Below are 14,239 nucleotides of genomic sequence, written 5' to 3' on the forward strand. Positions count from 1 at the left end.
CCGTATGCCTCTACACTTCCACGGAGTGAAAGGGCCAGCTGGAATTCTAGAATATATGCTATGAACAGGTTTTTGTAACCTGTCTGAAAACTTGTTTTCATTTTTCTTGAAATTTACAGCCAATCTTTTATTTTTTGTTAAAAAGTGAAAACTTCTAAGCATCCTTTCTTATACTGAATAATGATAGTTTGTCTACTTTTTGGAAGAAGATTTCTGTTTAGTCAAAGAGACATTTTTGTTGTATATAGGTTTGACGCTGCTTTTTAATCCTTCAAAGTAGATTTAGCCCTATAGAGCTCATTACATTTTATAAATCTCTGTCTTTATGTAACTATTTTTTTAAAGGAGAATGGTACGTTTTAAAAGATTCTGTATAATTTGAGATCAAGATGAAATGGTGTGATGTTGGGTATCATTCATTAACTGGTATTGGTAAAAGCTAAAGAAGATACGGATAACATGGTACCCGTGGATGTTAAATGTTAACCTGTAAAACTAACTGTATGAGGAAAAAAATTCATTAAGCACTATGACTTCTAGGTGATGTTCGAAATGATATCTATGTCACCCTGATACAAGGGGAGTTTGACAAAGGGAAGAAGAAGACTCCCAAGAATGTGGAAGTCACCATGTCTGTACATGATGAAGATGGAAACCTCCAAGAGGTATGATGGCCTTTGCAGGAGGTCACAGGGCTGCTGGGTTTGCTAGATGGTGGCTTCAGTCCATAGGATTTTACTCATCAACTGTGGGATAATGAACAAGAGATAAGACAGGTGATTTCAGTGACCAAATTTGAACAGTTACTGATCTTTTTTTAAAAAAAATAAAAATTAGTAAGAGATGTGAGCGAATCTTTAAAGATTCTGTACAACTTTCCAAGAGGTTACATGTATTCAGTTCCCTTGAGTCTGAAACATAGCCTTTGACTAACTCTGACAGTTATATGCTCTGAAAATTTCTGACCCAATATACTACTTGCTGTCATTCTAGACCTTACCTTTTCTTCCCCCGCCCCCCCCCCCCCCCCCCCCTTGTCTTTTTGTCCAAAGAAAGCTATCCATCCTGGTGCCGGTTACGAAGGTGTCTCCGAATATAAGTCTGTTGTTTATTATCAAGTCAAGCAGCCTTGCTGGTATGAAACTGTAAAGGTAGGAGTGTGTAATTTACAGTCTTGCTTCCTTTTGTGTAATAAATGGAACTAATTTAAAATCAGTAGGTGCATCAGTAACAGAACATCCTGTAAATTGACTAGAGATGGAGGATTCTGGTGCTGCATTTTTCATTGTGTTATCACGTGCAGGTGTCCATTGCAATAGAAGAAGTCAGTCGTTGCCATTTAAGATTCACTTTCCGTCATCGGTCATCACAGGAGTGTAAGTATCAGAAAAGAAGATCTGCAGGAGTATGGTATTCTCCCTACTTTCCTTGAGATTTTTCTGGATATCCAGCAAAGGTGTAGGGCTTGCATGTGTACTTATTTCCAGTGCTGTGGATTTTCTTGCAAGCCAAGAGGAATAATGCAAACTTTTTACAGCCCTAATAAAATAAAAGGTTTGGTGCTGGTTTTGCTCTAAGACTGAAATTGGATGGAGAGCAACACAATAGCCCACTTGAAAGACAATTGCCAGTGCTTATTGCTGCTTTGGCTTCTTAGGGTATGGGGAGGGTTTTAATTTATTTCAAGGCCTTCAAAAAATTCAGTGCAAGGCCTGGTGGGCTTCTAATGGTCTTCCTATAGGAGGATTTCTAATTAGGTTAATGAAAGGCTAATGAGAACGTTATGACCAGAAGTTCCATTAAAAAAACTTCAGAGCCCTGAAACAAGATCGATAATGTGAGGCTAAGCCTTTTGAAAGGCTCTCACAAAAATTCTCTTGAGGTACCTGGGATATGCAGTGACATACTTCCACATCCATACCTCACAAGCTAATTTGCAAAATCCCAACCTAAATATCTATACTGTTATGTATGTCCATCTAGCAGCACAATTAACCACTGAAACAGTGTGGTGAAAGTTTCTTCAGAGAGGGTGTTTTTCTGTGTAGTTGCAGATACCTGCGAAGTGCCTTGAGAGAAGAGGGAAAGAAAGAGCTTTTTCTACTGTGGGTCACAAAGTCTGCTAGCTCCATTGCGTTGGCATGTGATGCTATTAAAAAAAGAAGCAGCTGCATGTAGTTAGAGAGCTGCATTAGGAATAGTATGAGCATAAATAAGACAACTCCTAATGAAGATTTTTCTTTCTGTTTTCAGCTAGGGATAAGTCTGAGAGAGCTTTTGGTATGGGCTTTGTGAAGTTGATGAACGCCGATGGAACAACGCTGCAAGATGGCAAACACAATTTGATTGTTTACAAGGTAGCTTGGGCATTTGCAGTTTTCACTTTTGTTTAACTAATCAAAACAACTCTCTTGGCTGACTGTTTTCCTAGCAATGTAAACATCAACTTAGCAGAGATTTTTATGATTTTTTTTCTAGGATCATAGGACAGTAATCTTTTTCATTTTCTTCTTTTTTTTTAATTAATAAATCACCCTCAGCTCTGCTTTCACTGGTGGGTTTTCTGACTGCGAGGACACAAATCTGGTACATCCTTGTATGTACCCGTATAGAGCATTTATCCTCTAACATCATTCACCTAGACAGTGTGCAACAAACCAGCCTGGTGAACACCTGCTTTGGAGGATCAGTGTGTGGTGGGGAGAGAGTCCTGGTGCTCTTAATCACAGGAAGAGGCAAAAGTTCACGCGCTGCAGTAGAAAGCTACAAAGTGCTGGGGGGGATCTGTGGCTTGAATCACTCTGAAAAGAGCTTTGTTCATTAACAGTATGGGCAGCTTCTGTTGCTTAGAATTAGAAGCCCAAACAGACAACGTGAATAAACAGCTATATAGACATGAAAAGGTGTGTAAAGCCAGAGGAGGCTTTGTTGAACCGTACTGTGTTGAAGGGTGTCTGCAGATGAGAACTGCAAGAGGTCAGATGAGGTGTGCTCGGTGTGAGATAATCCTTGTCTTCGCTGTGTTCAACCAACAGGGTGATAACAAGAAAATGGAAGATGCTAAATGCTATTTAACTCTTCCTTGCACCAAAACGGAGGTGGAGGAGAAGGAGACCCCCTCGGGGAAAAACCTGCACCATCTAGCCAACTTCACACCCACTAAGGATAGTACAAAAGACAGCTTCCAGATTGCCACTTTGATCTGCTCCACCAAACTGACACAGAACGGTAGGTCTTGCATTAGCAGCCTAGCTGTATCGTGCTGTATACTTGAAGTAAAGAGGGCACTTAATGCAATTTTTTTGGCATTGCAGCATGCGTGGGCATAGTGCTTTAGCTTTAATCTTGCTGTTTCATGTGCCAGTGGCTGCCCGGTCGCAGCATTGTCGGCATCATGTTGGCAGTACAAGCTGCAGAGATGTTTATGCAGCTTGTAGAAACCATATTGCATGAATGTTTTATCAGAACTACCAATGTTAAATTGAACAGGTTTGTCTGCGTGTATAGAAATGGCACCCGTCAGTCGAAGTGTATATGCGTTTTCAGAATCAGAAATGTTATAAGGTTAATTATCTTCTTTCCTCTGCCTGTTAAGAATGTAGCAATTAGAAGTGAACTCTTCAGGATGCTGTTATGCATTAAATCTGCTTTGCATGCTGCCGGAGCGGTCAAAAACAAGAATGATGTATGTACGTGAATGAATAGAGTACGGGCTGGTAAATGATGTGAGATTTCCAGTAGCTCTGGAAGGCTCTGGGTATAACGTACTCCGACTTTGGGTGAGAGGCATGTGAAAACGAGAGCAGCAGTGGCTCCCTCGAGGTGTACCTGTGTAGCTGATGGGGGATGGGCATGAGCTGTTCTGCTCACCGTTCGAGCTTGGCCAGTCAGCTTCAGTTACATGCCATCCTGATACATCCGCGTGCATGAGGACTGAATCTGACTTTCGTTATCCCGTCTGCTGTGCAGGCCAAGCACGTTTGCATCTCTCTTCCCTCCTGCACACAATCTCTGTTTCTGAGCGTGGCACTCTTTGTCAAGGTGGTTAAGTTTCACATATATCTTGACACGTGAAGGTCATATATTAATTCAGTTTTGGAACAGAGATGATATGTACATATGTCATTAACGTGGAAGATGTGTGTGAAACCTGCCAGCCTCCTTTGAAAGCCTCAACTGTAGTTTGTAACTAACAGCTCTGCAGTGTACTGTCATTCATACAAGATACTTCAGTTTTAACTAAGAACTGTCTCCAAGCGGTTGCTTTAAGGTAAATACAAGCATTAGTAAGAAAAGTCACGCACTCTAATACAATTCCTAGTTTGAGATACCTTCTCTTTGAGTGAATGAGAAGCCTGCAAAATTGTCTACCAAATCAAATTACAGTAAGATTTCCATTCATAGCAGAACTTCACTTCCTTGCCAACACAAAAGAACCATTTCAGGGCAATATTCCGTACATCAATGTGACTCTTCCTTGTAAGCTGATTCTGAAAATAACCTCTAGTACTTGTTCTGTGTTGTTCGTTAAATCAGCTGTGTTCTTGTAGTCTGTTTCTAATTGCTGCTGTTCTGTCCTTGCTAGTTGACCTGCTGGGTTTGTTGAACTGGCGTTCTAACTCCCAGAACATAGCTCACAACCTAAGGAAGCTAATGGAGGTGGAAGGAGGAGAAATTGTAAAGGTATGCGTGGAGATCTGAGCCTCATTTGCTAGGCAAACACTTAATGTCTGTGCTTGATGTTGACCTTGAAGCGTTGTAATTGTGTTGTGCCCAAAAGGAGCTGAGAGAGCCCTTCTAGCTGCTGAGCAACAGAACAAAAGTTATACTTTGCCCCGAGAGCGCTCATTAGTGGAATTCACCAGAATTACAGAAGTTAAATGTTACCAGGATCAGGGAGAGAGTGGTGACTTTATTTTCCCCTGCATCCTTACAAAATAGAAGATACATTCAAAGCCTAGCTTAGTTTTCAGTAGTGGCTCTGGGCCTCCTTTGTGAATAGGGATTTGAATAGTGGATCTAGGAGCAGGGTGCAGAGGAGGCTCAGAGCGGTTGTAGTTGGAGTACCGTGGGAAGTGCCATAGAAAACAGTCTGCTGAAGGATTTAGGAGGTGAGACTTCCCTGTGGTTCCAAGGGTGGATCTTTTGGGATTACACAGGGTCGTGGTTTTGCTGAACAACTGAAGTAAATGCTGTGTCATTGAAAACTTCTTTATGTAAAACGTCATGCCTCAGTACAGTGTGGGTGGCTGATTTGGCCCAGGGCAAGCTTAAATGATATGGACAGAAGTAAGTGTATTCAGTAGGTCTCTTGCTATAGAAAAATAGGCAGTAGAACAGAAAAGAGGGGCCATTCGGGGCTGCTAAGCGATCCTCCTTGCTATAGTGAGGGGGAATAATGTGATGATCATGGCAAGCATGTGACTGAATAGAGGACTACGATCCCTTTTGAAATGTTTCTTTCATGAACAGCCAGCTGTGCTAGGCTGGAAGGGGAAAAATGATCCATAAGAGTAGGCTCTTGTGCAGGATTCCAAAAGTAGTCATCTTTCCCCACCCTATTACTATTTTTTATTCCCTCTAGTTTTTGCAAGACACCCTTGATGCGCTTTTCAACATAATGATGGAAATGTCAGAAAATGAAACCTATGACTTCCTTGTGTTTGATGCACTGGTGAGTGAGTCTTCTCTTGAGGATTTAGAATATGTGATTTTCAGCCACATTTTCAGTCTGTTCCTGGTGCTTCCTTTAGATGACTGATGGGCTCTGAGAAATAAATCATATTTAAACACTTCTTAAAGCATTTTCAGGAGCTAAAACTGAGATATGCATTGAGCTTTTTAGTAACCACAGTGAAAACAGTAACAAATGTTTACATAATTTATAGTAATTTCTTCAGATAACATCTTGCGTTAATGCGACTTACAAAGAGAAGAGCTGTATTATCTCTCTGAAGCACAAAATGAAATGATTTGTTCAGGGTCATGGTGATGGAGGATTTGTGGCTGTGGGAACATGGGAACAGAACCCATGCCCCCTAAATCCTAGCCCTGTACTTCGGTGGTAGGGATGGCTGCTCCCTGGAACCTTGATAGAAGGGTTGCAATGACTGAGTAAAAGACTTCCCAAGGAGTTTTCTGCATCTTTGGAGAGGCTGCTTGGTATGTGTTGAAAGGCACTGGCTTTGGTGTGCAGTGCAGGAACAAAGCCATGTGCTTTATGCTGATCAACAAACACGTACTTAATGGTTCCGGAAGAAATGTGAAGTCAGATGTGTCCAGCTGACATTGGTGGGAGGAGTGAGCGTCCTGGCTGTAATGTATGTCATTGTAGTAACAGAACTGAGTGTTTGCTGTGAGTATAAATCATCCAAATCTCAAGTTCTAGCTTGAAACGCATGATTTCTTAGTTTTGAAAAACTGCCTTCAGCAGCTCTGTGCCTATTTAATCTGTGAGTAATGCTGCTTGCTCTATCACTGTTGTTGCTTTGAGAAGTAGCTCCCTTTAAGTTTTTGTCCAAACGCTGCTGTAACCTTCCCTCTGAACAACGATGCAGTCCCACACCCCGCAGTGTTTAGTCACTATTAGAATACGATTATCATGATCTGTAGCATTAATGCTATCAGGAAAACAAACAAACAAAAATTATGACCCAGCAAAACAAGTGACATGTAAAGACTGAGTTACATTTGAGTTAGAGATTGCACAGCTCTGTACATCTGTTTCCTTTTGAATTTTTGGCAGGTATTTATTATTTCTTTGATCGGAGACATCAAGTTCCAGCATTTCAACCCTGTACTTGAAACTTACATTTACAAGCACTTCAGTGCAACCCTGGCCTACGTGTAAGTACTGTAACCACAAACCCACAGGCAGCCTCACTGACAGTCACGGTAAGCTACACTGATGTGATAAAGGCAGCACAGACCAGACAAGGGTGTTCCACCCTCTTCCCTCTTTCAGGAGGGAAAGAAACCCTGTGCTTACCCTCTTTACACTGTAAAAAGTTTCTTTTCTTAGAATTTTTGCTGTAAGGAAAAGACACTGCTATTGTGGAAAATCCCGTGTCAGACTGTGTGATTCAGACTCTCTTTTGGCCTGTAGTCCTCTGTGCTTCAATTTTAGGGGTGTGTTCATGTGTTTTTATGGGGTCAAGGGGAGCAGAATCAAAACCATACCTGGCTGAAATAATACGAGCAACGTTGGGATTGATGGTAGCAGAGATAAGATTGGTGTTTACCTCCACTGTCTGCTTACAGCCAGGCAGGTTGAGGAGGCCACAGACTTCAGAAAAGGGCTAAATGTCACGGTAGGGTTTAAACATGCAGATTACATGGTTACACTTAGGTATTGAAACTGTCTCACATAGACTGTCATTTGTTTAGAAGAAATTTGCATTTCTCCACATTGGGAAGTGTGGGTATGGACAGTGGGAGTAGTTCTGTTTCCCTCTAGCGTTTTTATGAACTCAGAGCAGTTAAAAAAATTCAGCTGACAGTCATTAATCCTATTATATCGGGGAAGGAAAAGCTGATGCACAGAATTTATTTAGGTACATGTGAAAATTTAGTCCTTTCGGTCAACCTGTTGACTTCATGTGCTTAAAGTGAGGCATCTGTTTGAGTGCTGTAGCTAGTCATGGCTTACGTGCCCAAGGATACCTGAGAAGGTGGAGGAGGCAGGAATAACGCCTGGATCTCCTGACTTTCCAGCTGGTGGTTCTATCACCCCTCAACTCAAAGGTCATTACCCTTATGGTAACAGGCAACTAAAAAATTAAAACTGAGGCCAATAGGGAGGGCAAAACCAGAATCCCAAGTCTTTTTCCCCTCTAAAAATACATCTTTACTGATATGCTGGATTCCTAGTCCTGAGTATTCAGCCTCTTTTGATGGCTGTCAGCCTAAAGATAGTTCTGTGAGGAAACGCAATCCCACAGAGGTCTGTAGTCCCCATCTCCTGGATTGCTTTCTTCTTCCCTGTCCTGGCCACACAGTCACTGCTTGCATAAGGTTTCCATTCCTTCTTCCCTGTAACCGATGGAAGAATGATCATTCTTACTTCTTCACTGTAAATAGATTTTTTCGGTTGATGAGCGCGTTGTATTTTAGCTTGTTTCCTTGCCTTTCTTTCCAGTTTAGCTGGACAATGTGATATCTGCATAATGCTGCGTGGACTGTAATATTACCTAGCGTCCTTCGTGCGCTCCACATGCCAGCATTTGACAAAGCAGGGAACTGGATGCCGGCAGCATGGCAAATAGAGCAAGCAAGTGCAAAAGCTGTTGTATGCTTGGCTATCGCTTACACACCGCTTTGGGTGCTGTGAGTTGCTAAATGAAGAGGATTTTGCCTGAATATTAGCTGCCATAGCACTCACAGGAGATCCCGATCTTCTAATTCAGCACAAACTAGCTAGCAAATACTGGTAATGAGTTTATGCAACTTCTGTCCACAGTTCTCAGAGCACACGGTATGTATTGCTTCAGAAGAACTTTGTGCTCCGCGCATGAGAATGCTAACGCGTGCAGAAGGTGTCAGTGCCATTTCAGTAGTGATAGGTTTTCCAGCTTCCTGAACAGTTCATTTTAGGGAAAAAGCAAAGCAGATCAAGAAGCTGGAATCAGTAGACAAATTTGTAGACTTTTCATAACCACTTTGTCAATTCTCAGAAAATCTGGCATTCCGGATTTCAGAAGGAAATAGGCTGTGAAGAGGAGCCCCTGTGTGGTATCTGTTTTATTAGACTGTAGTTCCTCTCTGGAACAAGCTGGACTTAACTGTTTCTGTAATAGTTTTCTTTTTTGTTTTATTTCCAAAGGAAACTCACCAAAGTACTAAACTGTTACGTGGGAAATGCTGATGACTCCAGCAAGACCGAATTGCTGTTTGCCGCTCTGAAAGCCTTGAAGTACCTATTCCGATTCATTGTTCAGTCACGAATATTGTACCTGAGGTGAGACCAAGGTCGCTGCCATCCTTTTGTCTCCTTTTGGAAGTCAGTGGAGTTACTTCCAGTCAGCACTGCTGGAGGGGGGATTCTTCAGCATATCCTCTATTCTGGAACTATTAGGAAGAGTACCCCTCTGCCCTTTGCCTGCAGCTGGAGCAAATAAATTGAGTGAAAATTGAAATAATGTCATTTGAAGAGGAGAATTGTTATTTGCCCCAAGCATGCTATAAGCAGCATATTCTAGTGCTGGAAAGGAATCCATTGTTTCTTTTAGAATAGGGAATGACTTCCTCGTTTTAAGAAACTTCAAGAAACAAATGCACACACATTTACTTGTTAGGTGAGGATGACATGTTGTCCAGTTAGGATATGGACAGTGACAGTGGCTTTACCGTAGCCTCAAAACACATTCTCAGAGATTTGCAGTGAATGTATGGCATCCTTTGCTCATGTTCATTCAGGCGTTTTTGTTTAACACAGAATGAGCTTGGAACCCAAGCAGAATTTTGTGCAGTGGCAGTTTCAAAAGCACAGCTTTTTCCTTGTAACAGCAGGAAATTACTGCAGAGTCCCTGATGCCGTTTTTACACTCATGTCTTTGTAGAAGGAGATTGCATTAAGATGTTGTTCCACAGGATAAAATAGTATTTCAGCTACTGTGACACTGTTAGCCTAGATTTATGGGTATAACTAGCCCTTTCTGTTCTTTGTAGGTTTTATGGGAAAAGTGAAGATGGGGATGAATTTAATGATGCAATACGCAAGCTGTTCCTCTCCTTCAATGTCCTCATGGACCGGCCTTTAGAGGAGGCTGTCAAGATTAAGGTATGCATAATTTGCAGGGAGAGATAATACCTTTTATTAGATCAAATTATACAGTTGGGGAGGGTGGGACCAGAGGAAAGGGATGAGCTTTGAGGCACATAAAACCCATTCAGATGAGTCACACCACCTCTGATTGTCTGTTTTAATGACCTGTGTGTGGCAGGAAAGGAATATTTAAACTCCAAAGTTTATCACATCAAGATGAGAACTGTGGCTTTGCTGAAAACCCTTCAGCACCTGCTGGGGTGAAAGCTGACAACCAGTGAAGATGCAGCCTGCTGCAGGGTGGAAGGCACTTTAGCCAGTAACACGAAGCTTGAGGGTGATGGAGATAGAAATACTAAACTACTGCAAAAATCGGTGTAATGCTGGGAATGAAAGTCATGAAAAACCAAATGGTTTCTAAATGTATCTTTAATTTTATACATGCTTGTTTTTCTGGTGTCAACTGGATTATGAACCTTCTGTCTGTGCTCTGAAGAGGAGCAGAACAGCCATGCAATGAGACTGCTAAATTCCTGAAGGCAATGAGGCCTTTAGATTGCTTTCTTTATTTCAGTTTTTCTAGCTAACTTGTTTCCTTTCTCTGAAGCAAAGACTGATTCTAAACTTCTAATGAGCACCTGGGTGATGTAAGGCCCAACTTTGATTCTCACGCAGTCAGAGTACCTGCTGGCTGCAGCCATAGCACATCACAGACAGACCTTTAGTTGCTCTTGCACCTCATCTGGATGCTGCATTCATGAAAGCCATGCTGCTACCTAGATAACTTGTTACTGCTTATGTGCACATGCAGAACACTGAGTCAATTTAGCCGACGAGTGCTTTTCATGTCAGACTCTAAGGAATTTAATCCCTGGAACTGCAGGATGTTTCTGAAAACTGAAGAACTTGGCTACGAATCCTTCCTCCTTCACCTCTTCTGCTCTGCGCTGCAGATGTGTGCTTGCTGGAGGCTCTTTGGATGTGTAAATTTGATCTAAAGCCAGTTCTCTACAGGTGTCCGCATATTTGCTCTTGATGAAAACTGGATTTGCCATGTGATCTATGGGCATTGTTCCTGAGACTTGACACCCTTTTAGAAGGAACTACCTAGTCTAAATTAGGTTCCATGTGTGTTTCATGTCCTTGTGTTTTTTTGCTTGCAGGGTGCAGCTTTAAAGTATTTGCCAAGCATCATAAATGATGTCAAACTAGTATTTGACCCTGTTGAGCTCAGGTAACCATATTAAATTTGTTTGTCTTCTAAACCCAGCTCATCTGTGGGGAAGAATTTTAAAAACTGGAGAGAAAAAAAAAAAAAACAAAAAAAAAGGGAAAAAAAAAAGCACCACTCCGATTGTGCCATGATGATGCACATATTGTGCTTCGAAGGAAGTCAGTTTAGTTCAAAGGAATCTGTGCATCTCAGCTGCTCGCTCTTAGACTCTTCAAGATTTTACTGAATACCAAAATTTGACAACTGGAGAGTGATATGTTGAGAATGGGCGAGTTTCCACCAATTCTTCATGATTGCTTCTGACCTAAACCAAAAAGTGTGGCAGAGGCTTTGGTCAGGAGAAGAAAAGTTGTATTTATTCAGGAACTTCACTGTATGGATTTCTGTTCTTTGGTGTTCATAGCTTTGCCCAGAATCTCCCAACCGTGCCTCCTTGTTCTGACACAAATAATTTGCTTGTAAACAGTAGACAGATAGCAAATGTACATGGAATTTAATTTAATGAAATCTCAGATTGTAATGAGTCATCACTCTTGATGAAAGGGGCATCTGGAAGGATATGCTTTTGCTGTTGTATGTAGCAGTGTTTTCAAGTTTCAGCAGCCGTCTGCTGAAGTTTGCAAACCTCTGCTCTCATTCCATATGAAAGTAAGTACGATTATCTACACTGGCAGCGGAGAGCAGATAGTGCTGCCTATTTGTTAGCTTTTGTGATGTGTCTGGTGCATCTTGGGCTGCAAGCTTCATTTTAAGAGCTCTAAGCCTGCAATTTCTGAATACTGTTCGGTTTTATAAAAGTCCTGTGCACAGTTCCTTGAAAACAAGTTAGGGCTCCATAGTGATTTACCTGGAGACCACTTGCAGGGAACATGCCCACACAGTGACAAAACTTGCCCTGGTGCAGGGCAGCCTAAGTGTAGGATGGAAGAGCATTGAGTGAAAGTGCTGACCATCTGTTTACTTTGTGGTTTGCACGCTAGTGTCCTCTTCAGCAAGTTTATCCAAAGTATTCCCGACAACCAGTTAGTTCGACAGAAGCTGAACTGCATGACCAAGATAGTCGAGAGCGATCTGTTCAAACAGGCAGGTAAGTAGTGCGTTGAAGTCTCTGGGTTCTGCATGGGACCACACACCCTTAAGAACAAAAATGTCTTTCAGGTTCCCGTGTCCCTTAACGCCTTTACGTCACTCATCAGTGGTAGCCTAGTGTGGCAGTCTAGCATTAAATCCATCTTCAGAAATAGTCCTTGCCATGGAACAGCTGAAGCTTTTTTTTTGCTGCTCAGTCTTTATACAATGCCTAATGCTGTAGGATCCCAACCCCGTGTGATGATTTAGACAGAAGCAGAAGGCGTGAGCGTGCTATTTGATGCAATATGTATAATTACAGTTTATTTATGACTCTGTTCAGTCTGTTAGCGGTAGCTCGAGTGGATTTAAGCATAGTTTGGTGTCCAAGATAAAGCTATAAGCAGAAGGCTACTCTGTGGTACTCATGTATACTGAATGCTGAAGAACTTCCTGAGACCAACAAGATGTGGTGCTCTGTTTCTTTTTTTAGAATGCAGAGATGCTCTTCTGCCACTACTAATAGATCAGCTAAGTGGCCAGTTGGATGACAATTCTAACAAGCCTGACCATGAGGCCTGCTCCCAGCTACTTAGCAATGTTCTTGAAGTCCTGGATCGGAAAGATGTGGTGAGCATGAACTGTCACGGGTGCAAATTAAGGTTAATTCTTCTTTTGAGAAGTTACGGCCCAATAAAAAGATGTTCTCAACTAACGCTTTAAAGAATTAAGAAGTTCTGATGTTCACAGAAATCTTGTTGTGTTGCTGTATAGTTCTTTGAATCTCTTTGCACATAAAGTAGCTGTGTCTATAAAGGAGCCATGAAGGGCTGAACTGGTGGTTTATCACTACAGTACAAAAAGCTGCTACTTTCCTTTCTAGGGAGCAAAATGTTATTCCCAGCTGCTTTGGTGGCTTGTTGAATTACTTGGATAAAGTCATGAAAGTATTTGGTTTCTCATTTTTTCTGCTATGAAACAGGGACAACGATCATTATTCAGTCAGGAGAACACAGTTACTCGCCACGTTAGTTATGGAAATAGATTCTTAGTTGCTGTGAAAAGAAAAGTTTGAGCTGAAAAGCTGTTCTGGGAGAACAAAGCCAAATCAAGGCATCAGCTTTGGTTTAGCTGTGCCAGGACGAGCTAATGAAGCTGGTGTAGATAATTACGCTAGCTCTCCACCAAGTGTATACCTGCAGTATTTGAATCAAATGCCCATCTGTTTTAAATCTCCTTTTTTTGCATCCTCTAATAACAAGTAAGCACTGTCAGGGCAGTCCTCCCACACAGGCAGCACTCTGTAGAGCAGCATACATTAAGAACTCAAATTTTCCTGATTGAACATCCCCAGGGGCCCACTGCTGTCCACATCCAGCTGATCATGGAACGCCTGCTACGGAGAATAAACCGCACAGTGATTGGAATGAGCAGACAGTCTCCACACATTGTGAGAGCCTTTTACTTGCTTCAGTTATTACTTTACCATTTGTTATCGTGGAATGGATTCTCCTGGGAGATTTCAGTGTGTAGCAGTGGTTTATGAAATCATCTTTCCGTTTCCTGCCGGGCTTCTGTGCCACTAAAACGTGGCTTTTGGTGGTTTTCTGAGACCAGGTATTAGGGTACAAATCGTCCTGCTCCAGCAGCAGTTTGAACTGAGTCACGGTTGGCTGTGATTTCAAGTTCCTTTGGGCCCTTGTGCACAAAGAATGTGGTTTCAGTGCAGTTTCTGATACACAAGGAGTCTTTGCTTGAAAAAAGCTCTTTTTGTCACCTTGGCTGAATAGGATTAAATGCTGAAGGATGAGGCATCTCTAAGGGGCGTTTCGGACTATTGTGTGGCATCTTAGGAGGTGTAAGCAAGCTGGTATGTTTAAATCTGCCCTGTACTTCATGTGCAGCAAGCCTGAAGAATCAAGAGCTAGGCATATATAGCAATACCATATTTTTGCTAACTCTAAGCTCGAGTTAATGCTACCAATATGTCAGCTGTGAGAATTACAGTTGGCTGTAGTAAATCTGAAAGTCGTAGAACCATCTAGGTTGGAAAAGACCCTTAAGATATGATGAAGTGGTTTGTATATGTATGTGTATATATATGTGTGTGTGTGTGTATATATATATATATATACATATTACACTGTTTGGAGGATGCATTTGTCTTGCAAACT

At 41.8% G+C, this 14,239-nt stretch overlaps 1 protein-coding gene across 2 annotated transcripts in view; it reads left to right on the forward strand.

Moving 5' to 3' along the window:
• DOCK5 (dedicator of cytokinesis 5) overlaps positions 1 to 14,239 on the forward strand; it is an 85,796-nt gene that overhangs the window by 36,737 nt on the left and 34,820 nt on the right. For both annotated transcript variants that reach the window (XR_008729802.1, XM_055696121.1), the window contains exons 14-27: positions 541 to 665; positions 1,053 to 1,151; positions 1,304 to 1,376; positions 2,254 to 2,357; positions 3,036 to 3,228; positions 4,586 to 4,683; positions 5,585 to 5,674; positions 6,746 to 6,846; positions 8,822 to 8,956; positions 9,667 to 9,778; positions 10,927 to 10,997; positions 11,978 to 12,084; positions 12,559 to 12,695; positions 13,420 to 13,515. Coding sequence is in view for 1 of the 2 variants with exons in the window: in XM_055696121.1 (XP_055552096.1) it covers positions 541 to 665; positions 1,053 to 1,151; positions 1,304 to 1,376; positions 2,254 to 2,357; positions 3,036 to 3,228; positions 4,586 to 4,683; positions 5,585 to 5,674; positions 6,746 to 6,846; positions 8,822 to 8,956; positions 9,667 to 9,778; positions 10,927 to 10,997; positions 11,978 to 12,084; positions 12,559 to 12,695; positions 13,420 to 13,515 (1,541 nt within the window). In the remaining variant the exon portion in view is untranslated. The remainder of the gene's footprint in view (positions 1 to 540; positions 666 to 1,052; positions 1,152 to 1,303; positions 1,377 to 2,253; positions 2,358 to 3,035; positions 3,229 to 4,585; positions 4,684 to 5,584; positions 5,675 to 6,745; positions 6,847 to 8,821; positions 8,957 to 9,666; positions 9,779 to 10,926; positions 10,998 to 11,977; positions 12,085 to 12,558; positions 12,696 to 13,419; positions 13,516 to 14,239) is intronic.

Source organism: Falco cherrug, chromosome 18 (assembly GCF_023634085.1).
Source record: "Falco cherrug isolate bFalChe1 chromosome 18, bFalChe1.pri, whole genome shotgun sequence".
NCBI classification, from domain to species: Eukaryota; Metazoa; Chordata; class Aves; order Falconiformes; family Falconidae; genus Falco; species Falco cherrug.